Source organism: Pleurodeles waltl, chromosome 2_1 (assembly GCF_031143425.1).
Source record: "Pleurodeles waltl isolate 20211129_DDA chromosome 2_1, aPleWal1.hap1.20221129, whole genome shotgun sequence".
NCBI classification, from domain to species: domain Eukaryota; kingdom Metazoa; phylum Chordata; class Amphibia; order Caudata; family Salamandridae; genus Pleurodeles; species Pleurodeles waltl.
This window is the reverse complement of record NC_090438.1, coordinates 564,651,188-564,675,813: the sequence shown is the minus strand read 5'-3', so window position 1 is coordinate 564,675,813 and position 24,626 is coordinate 564,651,188. Positions and strand designations below refer to the sequence as shown.

The 24,626-nt window shown below is 43.8% G+C and overlaps 1 protein-coding gene across 1 annotated transcript in view; it reads right to left on the bottom strand.

The window, feature by feature from the left end:
* STAC (SH3 and cysteine rich domain) overlaps positions 1 to 24,626 on the bottom strand; it is a 1,272,108-nt gene that overhangs the window by 902,469 nt on the left and 345,013 nt on the right. The window contains exon 2 of the mRNA XM_069214962.1: positions 22,068 to 22,356. Within this exon, the coding sequence (XP_069071063.1) occupies positions 22,068 to 22,356 (289 nt within the window). The remainder of the gene's footprint in view (positions 1 to 22,067; positions 22,357 to 24,626) is intronic.

The window sequence follows — 24,626 nt, the reverse complement described above, 5'->3', positions numbered from 1 at the left end:
CCCAATCCTTCTAAGGGACCCTGTGCATAACGGGAGCTACCTCATACCCTTGAACCGCCTGGGGTGTGTCAACTCCCTTCTTCAAGTTGGGCACCACATCTCTGGGCTTGTGCCCTTCTTCAGCAGTACTAGATGCAAGATTTTTGCTGCCACCATCTGAACTGGACTCAGCCCTTCCGGCCTCCAGTTTCAGCTCTTTACAGCTCAGCTCTTGAGCTGCAATCTTTTCTTCTTCCAGGGCTAAGAGTCTTTTTGCCTCAACCTCTGCAAGATACTCCTCTAATTATTGCTCCTGTCGCCTTTGACTTCGGAGCCATTCATCTATTTCTGGGTCACTGTCCTCACCTGAGTAGTCTTCCTCCTCATGTGAGCAGTCTTCCTCCTCATGTGCGTAGTCCTCCTCCTCATCTGAGGGGTACTTAGTCATTTGGTTTCTTGCTGCCTCTCTCTCTGCCCATCTTTCCTCCCCCCAGACTATGTAGTTATGTAGCATCTCCGCCTTAGTAGATCTCCTTGCTACAGGAAGGCCCCATTTTCTGCAAAGCTTCCTTAGGTCAGCCTTAGTGAGGTGGTCAGTACGAACAAAGAATGAGTAGGTACACAATCCCATTCTGATAAGATCTTATCAGCAAAAACCAAAATCCAAAGTCCAAAATATCAATAGTATATCCAGGAGGACATCAGAGAACCAAAAGCCAAAAAAAGATGAAAAATCAAGTTGACCTTCAACTGTGGGTAGGTGGTGAAATACTTAGCTATTGTATGTCACTGCACAAACACAAGTCCTATCCTCACCGCTGATCACCAATGTTAGAAATGGGGTTTGTGGTTGGCAGTCAGGTTGCCCTCTGTCCAAGCAAGAACCCTCACTCTAGTCAGGGTAAGTCACACACAATCCAAAATCAGCCTGTGCTCACCCTCCGGTAGCTTGGCACGAGCAGTCAGGCTTAACTTAGAAGGCAATGTGTAAAGCATTTGTGCAATAAATCATACAAAACCATAGCATAACACCACAAAAATACACCACACAGTGTTTAGAAAAATATATAATATTTATCTGGGTATCTTCAGGTCAAAACGATCAAAGTTGCAATATGAATTTGTAAAGATATCACTGAAAAGTGATATAAAGTGTCTTAATTCTTTAGAAAGTAAACAAAGTCTCTTTCAAGCACAAAGTACCTGGTTTCTGGTGGAAAATCTCCTCAGAGGGCCACAGGAGAAGAGGTACGTGGAAAACTGGTGTGTGCGTCGATTTCTCCTCAGCAGACACGGACTTGCGTAGTTATTTTCCACGCGGGGAGTCGTGCGTCATTTTCCGGCGCGCGGACAGTCTCTTACTGTGGTTTGCGGGGAGTACCAGATGTCAATCAATCAATCAATCAATCAATCACGATATTTATAAAGCGCGCTATGTACCCGTCAGGGTTTCGAGGCGCTGGGGGGTGGGGGGGGGGGGGAGGGGGTGTGCTGCAGTTAGCGGTCGAAGAGCCAGGTTTTGAGGAGTCTCCTGAAGGTGAGGAGGTCCTGGGTCTGGCGTAGAGATGTGGGGAGAGAGTTCCAGGACTTGGCGGCGAGGAAGGAGAAGGATCTGCCGCCGCAGGTCTTGCGCTGGATTCGGGGGACGACGGCGAGGGCGAGGTTGGCGGATCGAAGTTGACGTGTGGGAGCGTAGAAATTGAGTCTGGAGTTGAGGTAGGAGGGTCCGGCGTTGTGAAGTGCCTTGTGAGCGTGGGTGAGGAGTTTAAAGGTGATCCTCTTCTCCACCGGGAGCCAGTGGAGTTCCCTCAGGTGAGGGGAGATGTGACATCGGCGGGGTATGTCGAGGATCAGTCGGGCGGAGGCATTTTGGATACGCTGGAGTCGTTTGATGTCTTTGGTTGGGATGCCTGTGTAGAGTGCGTTGCCGTAGTCAAGTCTGCTGCTGACGAGGGCTTGGGTCACCATCTTTCTGGTCTCTGTTGGAATCCACTTGAAGATTCTGCGGAGCATGCAGAGGGTGTTGAAACAGGAGGAGGAGACGGTGCTGACCTGTTTGGACATGGTGAGTGCAGAGTCCAGGATGAAGCCGAGGTTTCTTGCGTGGCTGGCAGGGGTGGGTGGGGGTCCGAGGTCGGCGGGCCACCATGAGTCGTTCCAGGCCGAAGGAGAGCGCCCGAGGATGAGGATTTCCGTCTTGTCGGAGTTGAGTTTCAGGCGACTGTTGTTCATCCATTCGGCGATGGATTTTAGTCCTTCGTGGAGGTTTGTTTTGGCGGTGAGTGGGTCTTTGGTCAGGGAGAGGACGAGCTGGGTGTCGTCGGCGTAGGAGATGATGCTGAGGTGATGCTGGCGGGCCAGTTTTGCGAGGGGGGCCATGTAGACGTTGAACAAAGTAGGGCTGAGGGAGGATCCTTGGGGGACGCCGCAGATGAGGTTGGTGGCTTTGGAGTGAAAGGGGGAGAGTCGGACTCTCTGAGTTCTGTCGGAGAGAAAGGATGAGATCCAGTGGAGGGCTTTGTCTTGGATGCCGGCTTCCTGGAGGCGGGTCAGTAGGGTGCGGTGGCAGACTGTGTCAAAAGCGGCTGATAGGTCGAGAAGGATGAGGGCCGAGGTTTCGCCGTTGTCCATTTGATGTCTGATGTCATCTGTGGCGGCGAGGAGAGCAGTCTCCGTGCTGTGGTTTCATCTGAATCCGGATTGTGAGGGGTCCAGGATGGAGTTGTCTTCGAGGAAGTGGGTGAGTTGTGTGTTGACGATCTTCTCGATGACTTTTGCTGGAAAAGGGAGGAGAGAGATCGGGCGGAAGTTTTTGAGATCGTTGGGGTCGGCCTTGGGTTTCTTGAGGAGGGGTTGGATTTCAGCGTGTTTCCAGCTGTCCGGGAAGGTGGCGGAAGTGAAGGAGAGGTTGATGATCTTGCGGAGTTTGGGGGCGATGGTGGCGTTGGCTGTGTTGAAAACATGATGAGGGCATGGGTCCGTGGGGGAGCCTGAGTGGATGGTGTTCATGGTTGCCATGGTTTCTGCGTCGTCCACGTGGGTCCAGGCAGTGAGGCGGCAGTCGCGGTTGGAGACGTCGGGAGGGGGATCTGGCAGTGGGCCGGTGTTGAAGCTGTTGTGGATGGTAGCGATTTTCTGGTGGAAGAAGGTGGAGAGGTCGTCGCAGAGTTTCTGGGAGGGCGGGATGTCGTTGGCGTTGGCTTTTGGATTTGAGAGTTCTTTCACGATGCCGAAGAGTTCTTTGCAGTCGTGGGCGTTGTTGTTGATGCGTTCGGAGTGGGCGCGCTTGGCGACGCGGATCCGTTGGTGGTGTTCACGGTTTGCGTCTTTGAGGGAGGCGAGGTTGTCGGGCGTGCGTTCTAGGATCCATTTCTTTTTGAGCTTCTGACAACGGCTTTTGGAGGTGGTCAATTTGTCTGTGAACCAGGCTGTTTTTTTCTTTCCTTGGTTGGCGGTGGGCTTCGAAGTTTCGATCTCACGGCAGGCGTCGTGTCGATTTCTCCTGCGGAGTCGGGCGGCGTTGTCCTTGCGAGGCCGTGCGTCAAAGTTTCGATCTCACGGCAGGCGTCGCGTCGATTTCTCCTGCGGAGTCGGGCGGCGTTGTCCTTGCGAGGCCGTGCGTCAAAGTTTCGGTCGTCCCGAAGACGTCGCGTCGATCAGCGTCGGTGTGCGGCGTTTTTCTTGCCGCGGAACAAGCTGTGCGTCGAAAAGTTCGGCGCATGGAGCGTCCAAGAGGAAGAGAGAAGTCTTTTTGGTCCTGAGACTTCAGGGAACAGGAGGCAAGCTCTATCCAAGCCCTTGGAGAGCACTTTTACAGCCAGACAAGAGTTCAGCAAGGCAGCAGGCCAACAGCAAGGCAGCAGTCCTTTGTAGAAAAGCAGACAGGTGAGTCCTTTGAGCAGCCAGGCAGTTCAGCAAGGCAGCAGGCCAACAGCAAGGTGGCAGTCCTTTGTAGAAAAGCAGACAGGTGAGTCCTTTGAGCAGCCAGGCAGTTCTTCTTGGCAGGATGTAGTTTCTGGTTCAGGTTTCTTCTCCAGCAAGTGTCTGATGAGGTAGGGCAGAGGCCCTGTTTTATACTAAGTTGTGCCTTTGAAGTGGGGGTGACTTCAAAGAGTGTCTAAGAAATGCACCAAGCCCCCTTTCAGTTCAATCCTGTCTGCCAGAGTCCCAGTAGGGGGTGTGGCAGTCCTTTGTGTGAGGGCAGGCCCTCCACCCTCCCAGCCCAGGAAGACCCATTCAAAATGCAGATGTATGCAAGTGAGGCTGAGTATCCTGTGTTTGGGGTGTGTCTGAGTGAATGCACAAGGAGCTGTCAACTAAACCTAGCCAGACGTGGATTGAAGGGCACAACAAGGTTTTAGTGCAAAGAAATGCTCACTTTCTAAAAGTGGCATTTCTAGAATAGCAATATTAAATCCGACTTCACCAGTCAGCAGGATTTTATATTACCATTCTGGCCATACTAAATATGACCTTCCTGCTCCTTTCAGATCAGCAGCTGCCACTTCAACAATGTATGAGAGCAGCCCCAATGTTAGCCTATGAAGGGAGCAGGCCTCACAGTAGTGTAAAAACGAATTTAGGAGTTTTACACTACCAGAACATATAACCACACAAGTACATGTCCTGCCTTTTACCCACACAGCACCCTGCTCTAGGGGTTACCTAGGGCACACATTAGGGGTGACTTATGTATAGAAAAAGGGGAGTTCTAGGCTTGGCAAGTACCTTTAAATGCCAAGTCGAAGTGGCAGTGAAACTGCACACACAGGCCTTGCAATGGCAGGCCTGAGACAAGGTTAAGGGGCTACTGAGGTGGGTGGCACAACCAGTGCTGCAGGCCCACTGGTAGCATTTAATACACCTGCCCTAGGCACATGTAGTGCACTCTACCAGGGACTTACAAGTAAATTAAATAGTCAATCATGGATAAACCAATCAGTAGTACAATTTACACAGAGAGCATATGCACTTTAGCACTGGTTAGCAGTGGTAAAGTGCCCAGAGGTCAAAAGCCAACAACAACAGGTCAGAAAAAATAGGAGGAAGGAGGCAAAAAGTTTGGGGATGTCCCTGTCAAAAAGCCAGGTCCAACAGGCAGCATTCACACTAGGAAACCCATTCTCCTGGGACCTGTCTATGCATCTAATGGTGAGGTGGGCCAAACAACCCCCCTCCTAGTGGCATTAATGTCCTGGGTACCCCATAGCCCATAGCTGACCCATCATTTCAAAATGAAGCTTTGGCACTTCTGTGTGTGCTGCGTTCTGCAGCACACACAGAAGTGCCAAATCGTCATTAATGATTGTTTATGTGCAGGAAGGGACACCTTCCCACACATAAACAATCACACCCCTCAACCCAGATATCTTTGCATGGCGGTGCAAGGATGTCTGCGTTGGCAGCTAAATTTAGTGCCAGCACAGGGGACAACACAGGGGTGCTTTGTATTCACTTAAATACCACGCATACCTGTGTTGTGAAAATGACGGAGCGCGATGCTGCCAATTTTGGTGCAGCGTCGTGCTCCATCATTTTCCTATAAATATGTGCCTTAATGTGCTATACCGGGTGCAGGTCATACAATGACATGCAATTTAATAGATCTTACAGACACGAAAAACGACTTTAAACAGCAGAAGTAGCTTCTGATTAACCAGGCCTCCAGATGTAAGCAGGCTGTCGAAAAATAGATTATTCAGTCTTATTTTGTTTTGCAAACGGCAGTAAATTTACAAAACCTACATTCAGTGTTCTATTGGTTGCATACAAAAACTCATTGACTGCATACTTACAGGTACGAACCCCCATCTTGATTAAGGGCTGTCTGAGGTACTGTCTTCATGCAACTAGGAGTTTTGGAAAAATACATAAAATATGTGTTAACTTTTCATCAGCCTTACCACAAAGCCTGCATTTAAAATTTTCTGGTGCCTTGGTCCATTGTGGCATTCTGTCCAGCGTTGCCAGGGCCCAGAAATGATATTGCAGAAGCTTACTTTTTAAAATCCTGTAACTAGCACTCAGAAAAATAACTCTCTGGTCCAGGGGAGGAATAATTGTTAATAATCTGCCAGGAATTTGTGTGCTTGGCCATGTTGCTTTTATCCTCTGGCTCAATAATAAGCATTTTTGCTTATCTCTTACAAGGAACAGCCAGCCGATCCCAACCTTGTAAAATGCTGGAGGAAGGATACCATATAATCTCTATGTGCTGAGTAACCCGTAGAAGCATTTAACTCTTGCCAGATCAAACTAATCCTTGCTGACCATTTTTAAATCGGTGACATGCTTTGAAAAATGCTCTCCGTCTGGTTAAGCTTAGTTTTACAAGGCAAAACTCCGTCTGCACTTGTAATTTAGGAGCAAATATTGTCAGACCATCAGCAATTAGCTTACCAAAAAGGTCATAATACTTCCCTCTTATTACTTCACTCTAATAAATGATGGTGGGGATCACGGTGACAGCAACAATATACGCCTCTGTTTTTTAATTAACCTCCAGCAGACTTACAGACACAATGGCTGAGATTTTGCTTAATAGCCAAACTGCAGAGGGGAACTATACTATGGTATTATTCTTTCTGGCAGAATTTCAAATGGGCTGGCACAATTACGGTTCTATTTTCACAGAGCCAAAACAGCTCAAAATGTACTGACTGCAGAAGATAACGGATTTATGTACTCATCTCTACGAATGAAAAGTTAACCAGAGCATTCAGCTTAAATGGCTTCATGGTCCTAAAAAAACGTCTGGTAGACCATCTTACCTGCTTACTCTGTAACAGAGTTCCCTAAGGGTAACATGTCTAGTGACTGCAAATAGTGTGAGGAAAACTTTGCAGAACAAGCACTGGCAATGCCAAGAAGTCTAGCTTATGATTGAAAATACTTTTTGTGTGAATGGTCACTTCAAAAGTCATCTTACATGGACTCTGTCACTCATCTTTGCATTCAAATATCCAATAATCTACCCACCAATTTATTCTTGCAATTACCCTCTGGCACAACTGAAATAAAGCACATGCAAACTCAAGAATATACGAAAGATAAATTAAAAGAATAAAACGAAAACATGCTGCCATCTAAACATGACGAGCATTTGCTTGCCATAGCAAAACTGAGCACAACAGTAGGTGTCCATCTTCCAAAGTAATGTAAGTAGTCTGTTGTTGCTTAAACGGTCAAGCATGGCTACCACATTTAGAACCGATGTGTTGGCCATCTTGGAATGGTAAAACAATGATGCAGCACATCTCAGATTGTGCGCTATGGTATCCTCTTTAGAAATATTAAAAGCATATTAAAATGAAAACAGGAGAAGCAAATAAATGAAAGGGGAACTATAAAAAATAAAATTCAAAACTCGCCGAACACTGAATTAAACTAATTTTCAGGTGAATGTCCATCTGATCAGGAAATGCTGTCATTCACTGTCAAAAGGGCCAATGACTGATGTGGACTGGACCATTACCCCACGTAATTTGTTGTCATGGATGGAAGTAGAGTGTAAATGACAATACATACAGACCAATGGAAGAACAGAGCTGACCCAAATGCCCTTTGAGTACCTATATGGATATATATTTATCTTTCTATATGGAAGTATGTATTATTGAATTGTTTATTAAAAGAGCCTGGAAGAAAGCTAAAAAGAGATTTTATCAGAAATTAATACAGTGCAAATGTTCTTCCCATAGGGTTTGTCAGAGGAACTAACCAACACCAAAACCATTACCTACAAAGGTAATGCAACATTTAATCTAATGAAATACCAATCTATAGGCTTTAATAAAACACCATCCGCCCTTAACTCACAATCAATATGTCAGGCCTGTTGTGTTTATCATACCTTTAATAATAATCAGATCCGACCTATAGCAACAGAAATATGTTTTCCTAATGAACCAATCAAAACACTAGGGGCCATATTTATACTTTTTGACGCACAACTGCGCCAACGCAGTTGTGCATCAAAAATTTTAACGCCGGCTAACGCCATTCCAAAGCGCCATGCGGGCACCTTATTTATTGAATGACGTTAGCCGGCGCAGCTGCCTGGTGTGCGTCAAAAAAGTGACTCACACCAGGCAGCGCCGGCGTAGGGGAAAATGGAGCTTGGGCGTCAAAAAATGGGGCAAGTCAGGTCTGAGGCAAAATTTTGGCCTCAACCCGATTTGCGCCATTTTTTTTGACTCCCAACCCCCATTGAAATGACTCCTGTCTTAGCACAGACAGGAGTCATGCCCCCTTGCCCAATGGCCATGCCCAGGGGACTTATGTCCCCTGGGCATGGTCATTGGGCATAGTGGCATGTAGGGGGGCACAAATCAGGCCCCCCTATGCCACAAAAAAAAAAAATAAAATACTTACCTGAACTTACCTTAAGTTCCCTGGGATGGGTCCCTCCATCCTTGGGCGTCCTCCTGGGGTGGGCAAGGGTGGCAGGGGGTGTCCCTGGGGGCATGGGAGGGCACCTCTGGGCTCCTTCCGAGCCCACAGGTCCCTTAACGCCTGCCCTGACCAGGCGTAAAAAAATGACGCAAAAGCGGCTGGACGTCATTTTTTAAGGCCCGCCCACTCCCGTGCGTCATTTTTGCACGGGAGTTTAAATAAGGCGCACATGCTTTGGAGTCATTTTTTAGAAGGGAACGCCTACCTTGCATATCATTAACGCAAGGTAGGTGTCCACGCAAAAAAATGACGCAAACTCCAAGATCTTTGGCGCTAGACGGGTCTAATGCCAAAGTATAAATATGGAGTTAGCTTTGCGTCGGATTTGCGTAAAAAAAAAGACGCAAATCCGGCGCAACCAGAGTATAAATATGCCCCTAGTTGTCTTCACTGGTGTATCACTATAGCCAACTGAGGGCTCCTGCACTGAGCTCATTCTTTCCCACAAGGCAGCCACCAAGCCTGCAGTCATAAAAGTTAGATAGCATACAAAATTACAAAAGGCAAATCAAAATACTATGGCCCTCATTCTGACCTTGGCGGGCGGCGGAGGCCGCCCGCCAAAGTCCCGCCGTCAGGTTACCGTTCCGCGGTCGAAAGACCGCGGCGGTAATTCTGACTTTCCCGCTGGGCTGGCGGGCGGTCTCCTTCAGACCGCCAGCCAGCCCAGCGGGAAAGAGGCTTCCACGATGAAGCCGGCTCGGAATCGAGCCGGCGGAGTGGAAGCTGTGCGACGGGTGCAGTTGCACCCGTCGCGTATTTCACTGTCTGCGCAGCAGACAGTGAAATACATGTAGGGGCCCTCTTACGGGGGCCCCTGCAATGCCCATGCCAGTGGCATGGGCACTGCAGGGGCCCCCAGGGGCCCCGCGACCCCCCCTACCGCCATCCGGATCTCGGCGGTCCGACCGCCGGGATCTGGATGGCGGTAGGGGGGGTCAGAATCCCCGCGGCGGTGCAGCAAGCTGCGCCGCCGCGGAGGATTCAATGGGGCCGCGGTACACTGGCGGGACCCCGCCAGTGGTGCCGGTCCGACCGCGGCTTTACCGCCGCGGTCGGAATCCCCATTGGAGCACCGCCGGCTTGTCGGCGGTGCTCCCGCGGTCCTCCGCCCTGGCGGTCAAAGACCGCCAGGGTCAGAATGAGGGCCTATATCTCATACAAGGGAGTAACAAGGATTCTGATAGTACAAATCCTCTATACCCACGGTTTGTCAGAGGGAGCAACCAGCACCAAAACTCTTACCTACTATGGTAATCTTGACATCCCCTGTAACAAAATGCATAACTGAAGGCTTGAATACACAGTAATTACAATCTACCTGTAAATCCCTATTGACTTTAACATATGCTTTTCACAATCAATATGTCAGGCCTATTGCTTTTCATTATAAACAGTCATGCCTATACCCTTTATCATCGGCTTGCCAGCATAACCAACTCAGTCCTGCTGTATTGAGCATACACATTGCTACAAGCCACACGGTGCAATACAAGCAGTCATCTTAAAGTAAACCCACACATTTGGTCCAATCAAAAACCGTACTTAGGGAAACCAACAAGTGGGTGGAGCCTAAGCCCCTCTCTCAATAGTACTCTGACAGTTCTTTTCATTTATCACATAAGGTCAAGCGACAGTTGCACTGTCAAGCTGGACCTAAATATCCATGCAGATTAGTGTGGCACAGGGCTCTCAAACACAAAACTGCACTTTGTGAAGCCCAAAGTTAATGGCTGCCCTTCTCTTATCTGTGCTGCTGCCAGAGAAACACAAACACTGTAAATTATCAACTTATCAAGTGTCCTGTGTGCCCCTGAAAGTTCATGCTCAGACATACTGCTGCTCTGCTCAGGTAGATGGATAAATAAACAAAATGATCACAGCTGCGTGGAGGGCAAGCACTTTTGTGTGGAAGCACACAACTTCTACCCAAGCAAAACATGTCCTCATGGCTACCAACATGTGGGCAGAGCCAAAGCCACTCTGCTAGTAGTGCTTCCTGAAGCCCTTTGTTAGGTTAATCACAATAATGCCTGATGACAGCTGCGCTGACAAGCCATACCTAAACAGAGTGGGACATAAGGCAAATGTAAGTGGCGAAAGCTGAAACTGACCCAGATCATAACAGCCTCCTCCAGAAATTCTCAATATTCAGCATAAACTTAGTTACATGTCCTAATTAGCACTGCTCTGTGTCTGTTTATACCACAGGTCATCAGATATGGGTAAACCTGTGTAAATACCATTCCTTTGGTTTCTATTTCATTTTGACCAGTAGACAAGTCAAAGTCGAACACAAAATGAGAACATGATAAATTAATTTCTGCAGATGCAGAACCAGCAATCCATAAAAAACGAAAAGGGCCAAGCTGGGTGAAGAAAATAATCTTGATTTGAAACCTCTGTTCTCTTTCATCTCTCTTTTTTTAATGTTTGCTTAGCGATAAATGGTTGTGCACGCTGGTGGAATGACTAATATCACATTGGGCATATATCATATCCTCACAAAATAGTTGCACTGTTTGTAAATGTTCTGGACCTATTTGTTTCAAAGGAACGCACAATCTACTTTACCAGCAGCAGCAAAAAAAAATCATTTCCAGCACGATGGAATTTATTGTCGGTGACCTTTAGCAGTATTAAAAAAGATATCTGCAGCAGTTCCCTCGTTCTTCAACAACGCAGAATAGAAGTCATTGCCCTTTCTGACTTTTAAATGTCACAGGATTGGCAATGACATAACAATAACAGAGATATAAAGAGAGTAAAGCCAGGATAATGGTGCCATGCGTTCAGGAAAGATCAGAATTAAACATGGAAACCTGTTAGATATGCAGCTTTGCACTTGCCCCAAACGGTATGTATCAATTTATTTTTATTTCAGACATTCTTTCAATATAACACATTATATAACAGAGTGTACACAAGAATTATATTTGTCATATATTTGGATGAGTGTTTCTAATAGTACCCATAGTCGGAATCTGTGGGATCACTGAAAGTGCATTAAGCTGTGGAAGCACAGAGGAAGGAGTAAGCTCAGGAGCGACCCAGTAGGTAACCTACATAAGAGTGGAGATGGTGAAAGGGAAGAGGGAATCACTTTTGTTAAGGGCTGCTACAGAGTTCATAGGCATAGTAAGGCTGGCACATGTATTGACTAGTCTGGCCACACTGCTGTGTTTGCACAAGAATGTTTTGTCAAGATCATGGGCCGTGTCATGATCCACGTGCATCTCTGACATACTTGGCATGCGCAACCTTGATTGCACAGTTGCAGGTATATTTTTGCCCTTTTATACCCTGGAACACACGCTCTCTTGTGATTAGAGCAGGTGCATATATTACATTTCCGCAGCTTCTCCACATTTTGTAAACATATTCGTAAGTGAGAGTGCCTGAGTATTGAAGTACAAGTAGGAGTTTTGTTCCACGTTTCAAAACACTGTTTTTGCTGTTTGTGGACCCTGTAACTATTAAGTGTTGCTATCACCCAGTTTGATGGTTCACGGTTGATCAACCACAGGACGAAGAAAGGTTGACATGCTCTTGTACAGGTTCAGACTTGTGAACTGCAGGTGCAGTGCCAGTGATAGTATAACTCACTGAATCATCCTGCCAGGTCTAATATATCTTGTTTGTGGCTGATGGACAGGTGTTCATTGCTCAATTGCTGCTGCTGCTCCTATCACATTTTCCATTAAGGCCTAATCTTGGCTAGTGGAGTTCTGCAGACCTTTCCCACTAGCTTGACACCCATGTATTTGGTTACTGATGACTCTGAACAGGCTAAATACATATTCAGCCCTCAAAATCAGAGAATGCTGGCCTTTCCTTTGCAGGATACAGGACGTGATGGGTGGGCAAAAGTGATGGGAAGCAACAGAGGTTTTCTTGAGCCCAGGAAGGACGATGGCATCCCGAGTCAGAGCTGAGGGACCAAGATTGGAGGGAGTTCCTACAAAGAGAAACTGCAGAGTCTGATGCATACCAAACTGCTCTCAATTACATCGTGCATGCAAATAACACATTCTGTTCAGGTATGTAAACAGACACAAACACACATAGACACACACGCAGACAAGGTAGTAAGGGTTTAAATTACTCGGGAGTGTGACTATTTTCTATAAGGCCTGAAATAAACCTCTGCCAAAGAGTACAGTAGAAAGTGTATACCTTAGTCTGACTAATTTCACAGTCGCCAACTAACCCTCACTCCTTATTCTAGCTGGCCAAGGGGATACTATCAAGAATATTCGGGGGTGAAGCCTTCGCAAGTAGAGCCGAGTGAATATCTCATTAGTTTAAGGTTACAATTCAGAAAAAGAGACAGAACAGGAATGGGGGAGAGGGCAGCATAAGATAGTGCTTCTACCACACAGTGAGGTTTGTTCTGAAGAAAATAAGAATTTGTGACAGCTTCAGTTCGCACTAAAAAAATCCATGTAAAGCTAAGGTAAATGCACATATTAACTTAAAATGTGGTTGCCTAACCGAAGTTCTATTTATGTTCATTTACTGAAACAATGCAAAGAGCACGATGAACGACTACTTTAAAGTGATATTAACAATCATCTGTTCACTTGGTAAGGGATGGACGGTGTAACTACAGTCAGTTTTTTTTTGGCAACAGACACATGCCTTTACTCATGAGTCATGAATAATTACTTGCACGTCACACAGCAGGGATGGCTGACAAAACTTGCCCTAAGTTCATGTTCCAATCTGCACAAACAAATGTTATAACATCTGTGTGACACATTAAAATAAGTAGCGTGAGTCATAGCTTTTATTTTAAGATGCCAGGCTGCTTAAAATAATATCATTTTTTCCGTTAGCGCATACTAAACATAGCGACTTCTGCACTCAACAGCCTTTTCACATGATTTTCTTTCTCACACTCGGGACAATAAGGTAAAACATATGAAATGTGTTCTTGTATGATTTGTCTACAGCACATTTCCAACTCAAATAGCAACCTTAAAAATGTGCAGAAGTAATACCAAAATGACACACTAATTGTAGTATTCCCAATTCCTCATGTGTAAAACATTTTGCCATCACAGAGCCTACGAATCATAAAAAAACAACAACTGCAAAGTGGAATATTTTATGCACAACGCCCGTTTTGCAAATTCGGAAAAGAATCACCCACTCTTAAAATTAATTCTGTGACCAATTACGAATTACAAATAGGAGATAAAATGAAAGAATTGTCCTCTCCTATTTTTGCGGGGTTTCACTCTACGGAATTCAGTGGTGTTATAAAAAAAATCTACAAGATTCCGTGGAGTTCCATGAGGGGACTGAATTTGGGAATGTCTGCCGCTCAAGAATATTTACTACTCAAGCGTCAACTTTCTCCACATCAACGGCTGACACCTGCAGCGACAGCCCATATTGATAAATCACACAGGGAAGAGTGCATTAGAGGATGCAAATTCTCACTTTGCTCGCCAACATTATAGTGGTGAGCTGTGCACAAAAATATCCACCAAGCGGCAATTGGCAGAGTTTTGCCGGAATTCTACACTCCAAGCGGACCACGCAGTGGTCAAACCTCCGCGAACTTCGCCAATGAAGCAGACATTTTCTTCCCACCCTTATTTGGGTGTCACAATTGAATTGAATGTTATTGAATTGACTGCAATTGCTGTTGAAAAACATTAACCAAATACCTACATCTTAGAGAAGATGGTATGTTATTCACAATGTGGCTGTATCCCCATTGGACACTCTTGAGGTTAAAAAGAAGTGGTGCTGGTGACCACTGCACACTGCCCCCAATGTCTTTCTAAAAAGGAAATCATTTCTTTTTTTTTAAAGCAGCACCTATCAATTTATTTGGCACTGGCTGCTTTTTTTTAATTGTTACATTTTGGAAAGAAAATACTAAAATTGTAGTTTGCTTTCCCTTGCAGGCCAGCATCCCTGCATTTGCAGCCGGTTACAAGGAGGAAATTATCACCTGCCTCGATTCTTATTCATTACACAGGTCAGTTTGCAACCCTCTATGAATGTACATTTTGCAAGACAACCTATTAGAATATGGGCTGCATACAAATTAGCTACCAATTTATAAACCAGTAAGTTTACAAATAGAGTTTGCTGGTGTGTGAATGGTCTTTGTACATCAGGCCCCTAGCTTCTATTTTTGGGTTCTGCACAGGGGAAATATTTTGCCCATCTATGAATCCCTTTCTCTGGGATCATGCTAAAGATGGGGTGACTGCCTCTTCTTTCACTACCTGGACGTCACTTACTGGATCTGTAACTGTTTTCAGAGTGAGACAAACTACTTGCAAAGGGCATGTGTGTACCAAGAATAATCCAGGTTTGTGAATGTTCACTGATGCTTGTAGAATGGATTTCCCTTGCATACCCTCAAATCCAACTATAATGACTAATCAGTAAATATAGAAATTCCACTCTATAAGTGGAACTCACATATATCTAACCAAAGAGGGTAAAGTCTGTTGTTCCTGAGATTATGATGCTGATTTGGAATATTGCCATCAGAAATGTACTTATTGGCTCACTAAATTTAGGTGCACAAATAACTTTTTTGAATCAGACTTTCTGAGTTTTAAAATGTAAGAATAAGTGGACTGGTTAGTATTAACCTTTGAAGTACATTACAAATAACTATGAGAAAAATGTAACCTATTCATAATGAGTCAGTAGATGACAAGTGCAGATTGTTCAGCCACTAATTACCACTACTGGAGGTGTGGTAATTGGTAGGTGCAAAATTTACCCAATTCCAAGTTGCGCTCTCAGAATTAAGGAATCACATCAGATGCCATGCAGTCCTGGGGCACACAAATGCAATTTGCACTTGTAATTTGTGGTAGGTTTCACCTGTTGTGAATTGTGTCAGTAAACTCCTATTTAAATGTGATTTGTGCTTGAATTGTAATCTCTTTTGGGTATAAATGCCCAGGCCAGTATTATGGCCCACTTCTAATAAAAGATTTAGGCCCTAATTATGAACTTGGCGATCTCGACCACCACAGAATGAACACAGTGGGGACCACCATAGGCGGCCCTCCACCACTGCCAGGACACCACTGACAGGCAGCCTGACGGTGGCAGAATTCTTTATCCGATAGGGCAGCGCTGAACCCTTGTTCAGCCAGCCATTCCCTGGTGGTTTCACCCGCCAGGAAAAGGCTGGTGGAAGGGGTGCTCCAGGGCCCCCCTGGGTACCGCTGAACTGCCCATGCACTTGGCATGGGCAGTGCAGTGGTCCCCATGCACAGCCCCGTCGATTTACGGGCAGTGATCTGCGAAACGGGTGCTGCTGAACCCGCTGCACTGCGGGATTGACAATGGCTCCATGTGGAGCCATCGGCAATGTCCCGGCCCAGCATTCCGCTGGCGGAAACACTGTTTCCGCCCGCTGGCCCAGTGCAATGTTGTTTATATGGCCGGCGAGGTCTCAAGGGCGCTGGCGGTCTATGTTTAGACCCCCAGTATGAACATGGTGGGGAATACCTTTGATTCTCTTCTGTTTAAAGACAGGATAGGTCTAATTATTTGTACACTCAGGAGAAAGCTATTTTAGTATGACCCAAAATGTTTACTTCCAGGATGCGATTGATCTATTTACTCAGCACACAAAGTACGCTATCAGTGCAAATGAGCTTCACAGAAACAGTTTTTTCTGCAATTCTCCTATCATACATTACACATGTGAATGGAGAAAATTTACCTTTATGGCATATTTACTTTTATTCGAAATTTCAGGGGTAGGGGCAGCCCGAATGTAGGAAATCAAGGAGGTTACCAGAATGTAGGAAATTTAAAGGGTGAAACCAGTCCTGGGTTGACTGTGTCCATTCAAGAGAGGACCTGGCCTGTCAGTTTGGGCTGGACTGTCCCCACTGGGCAGGGTCAAGACTGATTTGCTTATGGCTGGATACAAAATGACAAGGCATGATGGGAGAAACAACCTGGATTGAGATGCAGCCCCAGTGATTACTAGTGGCTGAGATGAATTCAAGATTTCCATCCATCACAATGTTTTTGATGCCCTAATTGTGACGGGTATGCCCAGACATGATCTTGTGCTGACTGCAACAATGGAACTAAGCTATATATGGCTGATGAGCACTACTAATGGTAAAACAGATCCTGGGTCGCTTGTGTTCAAGTTCACGGAGTACCTGGTCTGGCAGTTTGGGCTAGACTGTTCTCCCCACTGCATCAGAGTCTAGATTGATTTGCATAAGGTTGGGTCCAAATTTAAAAGGCATGTTGGTTGAAAAATGAAGCATTGGGATGGGGCCCACAGTAATTGTCAGTTGCTGAGATTAATTCAAGCATTCCATCCATCATCTTGTTTTTAATGTTCAACTGAAGAGCACATAGACGTAGAGTTGGTGTGAAAGTCAATTTTGGTTGAAAGGATTGAATAACTATTACATGGGATGTATCAATTTTGAGTTATGTCGCTAATGATGATGTGGTAGCGGCAGAACTCAATATTAATACATCCCATGCAAACGTTAATCAATTCAGTCACTTAAAATTAACTTTCACACCAACTCCCTTGAACAATACCATAGATTTGTTCTACACTGCTGCCCTGAAAGACCTAGAACATGAATATAACAATTACAAACAAAAAGTCAAGTATTTACCATCAAAAATCATGTTAAACCAGAAACGAGCAATGAGAGACTTAAACAACAATACGGGTGTGATCCTCAAGGATGCAGACAAGGGGGAAACATTGTCTTGCTTCCGACTGATGATTACCTAAAATAAATATATCGTCAATTGGAGGATGTGACTTGTTATAAGAAATTACCAAATAATCCAACATCTGAAGTACAACACTCCTTGTCAGATCTACTGGATACATGGTGCACCAAAAATCTGATCTCTTTGGAGGAAAAACAATTTCTATTTGTAAAGCACCCTGTGATGCCCACTTTATATATACTTCCAAAAATACACAAGCCGGGCTTTCCACCCAAAGGTTGGCCAATTGTTGCAGGCATAGACTCTGTCTGCTCTTGAGTAGACCAATATATTGATAATGAACTACAGCCATTAATGAAGAGCCTACCATCCTACATAAGGGACCCAAGGACATACTACAAAAACTGGACAACATTGATTGGCAACCAGAGTATATTTTGGCTACAATATACATAGTAAGTCTTTACACATCGATAAAACATTGGGATGGCATAGAAGCAGTGAAGGAGGCACTCTCCACATGATTAGTACACCTACTTGAAAGAAATTAGATAATCCTAGAAATGCTTACCTTTGGCCTACACAACAATTTTTTTATCTCTAATGGGCCATACTAACGACAACAATTGGGGACTGCAACAGAACTTACCTGGTGTTTGATGGAACGAGGATATGATGAGAAATATCTATATGAGACCATGCTGAAAATTGGTGAGCTAAACAGAAATCAACTACTACAAGATGCATACACAAAGATAGGTGCCCAAACAATTTGATTTATAACAGAGTATAATATTGGACATCATCATATATGAAAAGTATTGTTCACTTCTAATGCAACATGCAGAGCTTCAGAAATTGATTAAGCCATACCCTCAAATATGCTTTAGAAAAGCCTTGAATCTGAAGCAAAAGTTGTGTCACTCATTTTTTCAGGATAAAAGAAGCAAAATAAAAACTTTTCTGAAAAGACCTGCCAGCTTCTACACTTGTAGAATTTGCTCAAGCTGTAAGTTATGCCTGAATAAAAATACTAGAGGTCAAATTAAGGATCAAATTAAGGATCATAAATTTCATAAATTTGAGATTGGATAAACTGTGAAAGTACGTACGTGGTCTATACCATTATTTGCCATTGTGTAAAATATTACCTTGCTAGTATCATAGGACCTCTAAAACACCAAATACAGGATCATTTCTGCAATATTCAGAAATCAGAAAATAAATTACCACTAGTTGAGCACTTTGAGAAATGGCATTCTAGACAAAGAACATTGACTTTTTATGACATAGAGAAAATGTTCAGGAACCCAAGGGGAAGAAACATAGAGAATGCAAAAGAGAAAGTGGCTTGATTCTAAGATGTGACACAGTCAAGAAGAGACTGAACAAGGATGCTGAATTACATAATATGTTGTTATGATAATAATATCTGCAAAAAGATATTCTCATTGGATAGACTCTATTTACTGACATTTGAGATTTGCATGGTAAAAATGTGAAAACTTTTATCTTCTTGAAACAATGCGCTCATTTAATTTTTTCTTCAATCTTGTCAATTTTTAATTTCTTCGTATAGAACTGGTAATCAAAATCAGAGTTTAGTAACCCTTAATTGAATGGGTTTCAAATTAACTAAATAGGCAAATTATTCTAATTCACTACACACAATAGGCCACTAGGAGTTTTTTAAAAAGTCTCTATGACACACAGTAAAAAGTTCTATATAAATACTCCCAGCTCATATAGTGAATTAGCAAATAGAGGAGAACACCCTATCTAATTTATTAGATCAAAACCCTTTGGATAACCCACCATTCTTGGATGGTGGTCAAGGGTATTTCTTGTTAAATCCCAAGACATTCCCAATCAGAATCCCTTCAATGTTTGCTGTTAAATTAAACATCACAAGACTACATCGAGAAATTTTCCCCAAGTTTTCCCCCAAAGCGATATAAATTGATTGTCATGCTGCCATAAAACAATTGATTATTACCATGACAACTAGTGAATCTGTTTGTTTCCCTCTGCAAGTAGTACCACCCATATATCCAAATACAGGATGCGATCAATGACACGGAAAAGGGGCTAAACTTCTCTCAGGAACTTTAAAGATGATGTGTAAAGTGGATGGCAGCAGGGACTGATGAGACAGGCAGATACTAGGACTTCATGAGACTAGAGGTACGGGTCTGGTTTCTTTCTGGGGATCCCATCCGATAATATGTATACAGCCCACCACTTTAACCAGGTGCATGGGCAACAAAATATTAGCTTTATGACCTTGGTACCCCCCATTCACAGGGGATAATAGTTATTCGGGGCACAGCATTTCATGTGCAAGAAAATGGGCAACACACTATTGGTTGCATGACTTTGGTGCCCCCCGTACACGGGTATTGTTACATAAATGTCATACTTTACTGACCTTGCACTGCAGTCAGTAATATTCCGTCTCTTATGAAATGTTTCCATTCCGTTCATGTTACTTTAGCATCAGGTTATGGTGATAGTCATTTTTACCTTGCAATAAATGATTTCATTACCTAATGTCCCTCACTCAGCCACCATAAAATATGGGAAACATGGTATTCATCATACGTGAAATTGCTAAGCCATACTTTTTTTGGCATCACAGATTTTATTATTGGTTGCATAAAAACGTAAATGAACCATGATACTACAAATTTAAATACACTATGAAAGTATCACTAATGGTTTTGAATTTTGTGTGATGTGCAATTCACGTACTAACATTCTACTGTTGCAATCTTATAATCTCATATTTCTACTAAAATATTGATCACTTGAAATCCTTAATAGGATGCATGGCCACTCTGTGTGGCTAAATAGATCTCAAAAAGTGTTTTTAACATCTGTTGGTTTCAGGGCCTCTATGACAATTAAAACTCATTTCTTTTTTACCCAAATCACTACTGCGTTGAGCATGTTTCACTAAATATACATGTGGTTACACCCCTGTTCTATTCTATCTCGCTTTCTTTTCTTTTTCTTTTTACTATTTCTAACTAAAGCATGCCCTGACAGACTAAGGGTGAATTAAAAAAAACCTTTGCTCTTTGAATATGTGTTAATACTTGAACGCCCTTTTCTTTCTGCCTTGAGAAAGCCCTTGCCCTGCAGGCATTATATGAGGTGAAACCCTGGGGCATGTATACTTAAAACCTTATTTTGGAAATACAACACAAGTGGAATTTCGAAAAATATAATCTACAAATATGTGATTTGTGGTACATTGAAATACTGAAATTCATGTATATTCAAATAATAATTGCTGAAGACACGATTTGGAGAAAATTTGAATTCCATGTGAAATTAACAAGAATAGTTCAAATAAACATGGAATAAGACACATAAAGGGACTTTGCATTTTCTGATTCTTTCAGAAAACAGATACTCGACAAAACTTTCATGATATTAGAGGTAGTGGGCCTAGCCCATAAGGAGTATCAGTTTTTGCAATCAAACATAAGTCTCATTAAATGGTTGCAAAAAATATGGCCTTATAGGAAGGAAGAGTTAAGGGTTTGGCCTATATTGGAATTGCAATAACTAAATAAATATATGAATTAGTAACTTCTGTCCAACCTGCAGCAACTGCCAATCATCAGAAGGAACAAACCTCATACACAAGCCCCTAACAGAATTAGAACAGTGACATTCCAATGCTTTTCAGGCACCACTCATAACCACAACACCATTAAAATATCCCTTTGTTAGTGTCCCAAGATCAATCAGGCTTACCGCTTCACTTTAAAGAACTATGGGGACCACCTTGACTTACAATGTGCCCATTGATACCTATGCATTATGACACTTACAGCAGTGATCTGTCTTCTAGTCCCGTTTAGGCCTCTTATAAGTAGGGTTCATCCACCCACTCCGTTTCAATAAAATATTTCTAAATTGTCTGAGAAGAGAAGCTGCCAATGTAAGTGTGCTTGCTTCTCTTCCTTCATATAGTATTAACTAGCATTATGGTTTTCTTATCATTAAACTCTGTATTTATGTTTTTTCCAGAGAAGGTTGAAGTCCGTTCCTTCACCCACCAGTTCTACAGGCTAAGAAATATTCTTGCCAACCATCTTTTTAGGGTCAGCTGCATTCTGCTATGCTAATAATGATGTCCGAGAGCATTTTATGATTTTCCAACTTCATACCTGTCAATGAAAATGACTGACGAAAAACGTGGTATACGTTAGAGGGTTTAATGGTGATAAAACAACATTAAACACTTTTAATTTGAATAACAAGCCATTATGTCTGTTCCGTTAAGAGCATAATTTATATATTCTGTCAACATGTCATCTACTGATTCATTGCCATTTCTTTTAGACAGATGTAAGTGCTAATTTATAGTTTGTCCATGCAATCTCTCTCTCTCTCTCTTACACAGGCACACACCCAGATACAGTGATGACTATAAACCTACATTCAACTTTGTAAATTGTAGTTTTCTTGTCAGACTACGCACAGAACCATTTTGTAATGATGGCACTGAATATCACTCTTTTGGTATTTCTTTTTTTTCTTTGTCGTTGTTTGTTTTCTGCATTGGATGTATTAGTGCAAGAACTGTTAATCCTACTGCACATTGCAATGTACTCCAAACAGGTGGCTCGAGATAAAACATCTAAAGAAAGAAAGCTATGGGCTGCAACAACATTCAAATCTTTTACTGTTGTTTTCTTTTTTTTTTACAAATTTTTTATTGTCTAGTAAACTCTAGGAAATAAATCTAGAAAAGATAACACCACTCCCTATGCAACAGCTCCTTGTCAATACCCGCTATGGTTATAAAGAGAGTGTCAAAACAAACAACTTGCAGGGAGAGTTCAAATGCCAATAGGTAAAGCGGAACTATGACTTATAAAAAAAGCACCAGAAAGACAAACAATTCTTACCGACAATCATGTGGTTGCAAGAATCGCAGAATGTGGGCTTTTTGAAGATGTGCTCCTGAAAAACGTGGGTCTTGGAGGCCGGGGGAGGTGGCTGAACTGGGCTGGTGCATTTCTTCGGGGTGGAGTTCTGACTGTCAGAGATTTTGAGCTGGCTGGTGCTAATACACACTTTGGGTAACAAATCGACTTGAAGTTTCACCTCAGTGTTATTGCTCTGGAAGAAGTTGTCTGCGCTTTTACTTCGCATACTTTTGGTTTTAAATGAAAGAGATTTCTTCAACTTCTGGAGCTGCAATAAAATGAAAAGGATATGCCATGAAAAGGGAGCCGTATTATGGTTTCCAAGAGAGCTTACACCCTCAATGCAATGAACAGATCTCCAGACAGCTTTTTTTCTCCAAAATCATATGATGTTTTTATTATCTATTCGTAGACACTGAATTTCATCTGGGTGGGAACTCTGCACACTATAACAACTAAATAGAACTAATGCAATGTAACATTCAAATAATGATAATTGGAATATCTTTAGAATAAATAATAGTAAAGGAAGTGATGTTAATTATGAATGAAATTAAACACAGAGTGCTTTTAGAATTGTGCTAAACACACCTAAGTGGCTGATCTTGTAGTCTAGATCAAGGATTAAGGATCAATAATAGAATTAAAGATAGCAGTAGAGTAGTACGAGTTTATATGGTTAGTATTCTAGCATATCGAGTTCAAAAATATTGCCATACAAAGATATCCTAGCCAGAACATTGACTATGCAATATGGCGAAGGTGAGTATATGTAGGTAAGTATAAATTGTGTCTCTGTATATTTACCGTCACAATACTGTGACATTTTGGCTAGTATATTTTTGATGGATGCAATTTATAAACACAAATGAGTTCTGTGAGACTTTGGTAAGATCAATCAGGAAGCAGCAGATCACAGAGAGCTAGAGGTGAAAACCAGTTGATTTTTCACCTGAAGCTTAGAGAGTCTAATGAGGGAATAATATTGGAATTGCTCCAAATAAACACAGAGACATGTGGCTGTGGGCCTGATTTACTAAGCTTTGTAATGGTTGCTAGCGTTCCAATTCAGTGTTTGTGACCCTTAAAATGCTCTTTCTACTGTACTAATCTTATTGTAGGAGGCAGAAAACATTTTCTGACTCCTAAAATGGGATTCCAATGAATACCGATTCCGTTTCTGAAACATACATAAGTGTCCCTACAAAATACAGAATCAGGTTCTTATGTAACAATTTTTGCCACCAATATCCAGTGGCAAAATATTACAAAAAATACCATCAGCTCAAAAGAGGCTCTGAATGCAGAACAAGTTCGAACATTTTGCTCCTCTTCTTTAGGCCTATTTCTTGAATCTCACAATGCCTTCGGACGGAACACTTAGGTGCTCATTACAACCTCGGCGGTCTTTGAACAAGACCTCTGGGGGACCGCCGTGCGGAAGACCGTCAGTAGTGGCGGTTTGCCGCTCGGCGTATTATGACGGTTGGCTGCCCTCCGTCGTTTTTCCGATGGAGAGCCGCCAACAGCCATACTTGCGGGCGGCGGGGAAGTGGAGGTTGCTCCACCTCCACGCCAACAGAACACCGCCCAGCTAATCACGTCCTGTGATTCTGCGTGGCGGTGTTCTGTTGGCAGTGTGGTGTCGGCGGAGCTGCCCCCATGGCTCCCGTCCCCTCCTGGCAGATCGACGGAACAGGTAAGTCGATCGTCCGTTAGGGGAGGGGGGTTGGGGGGTGTTGTGTATTGTGTGGGTGCATGGGGGTGTGCGTCTGTGTATGTAGGGGGGTGTGTGAGTGCGTGTATGCTTGCGGGGGTGTTGCGTGTTTTGGGAATAAGTGCGTGTATGTCTGTAGGTATGTCTGTGTGGATGTGTGCGTGAATGTGTGAATGTGGGTGTACGTGTCTGAATGTGTGTGTGGATGTTGGCATGTGTGTCGGTGTGTGTGCGTGTATGTGTGTTGGTGGTGCCTGCGTGCGTGTCGGGTGTGTGTAAGGTAATGTCGGGGGTCGGGGCGGGGAGGGGGGTCCTGCCACCTTTGGGGGGTGGCAGGGGTGGTGGGGGGTGTAGGGGAGGGAGTCGGGGTGGGGGTGGGGGAGACCCCTATCTGTGCCAGGGAAGGAATTCCCTGGCACTGATAGTGCTTACCGCCATGGATTTCATGGCGGTTCCTACCACTGGAAATCCACGGCGGTAAGCCGGGTCAAAATACTGGCGGCGGTATTGTCACGGCCGCCGGGCTGGAGACCCAGGTCTCCAGCCCAGCGGTCGTCTCCGCCCTGGCGGGCGGAAGGGAGAAGCGGCGCATGACCATGGCGGTAACCGCCATGGTCATAATTCCAAAAATAAGACCGCCAGCCTGTTGGCTTACCACCGTTTTAACACCGTCCGCCAGGGTTGTAATGACCCCCTTAGTTCGCTCATGTACAATACTGCTATGTTGATCTATTTATTAATGGAAAGAGGTGCTTCTGAAGGCCCATAGTGGATGCAGCGATTAAACCACAAACTGTCTAAAAGCCCAAAATATCACAAGG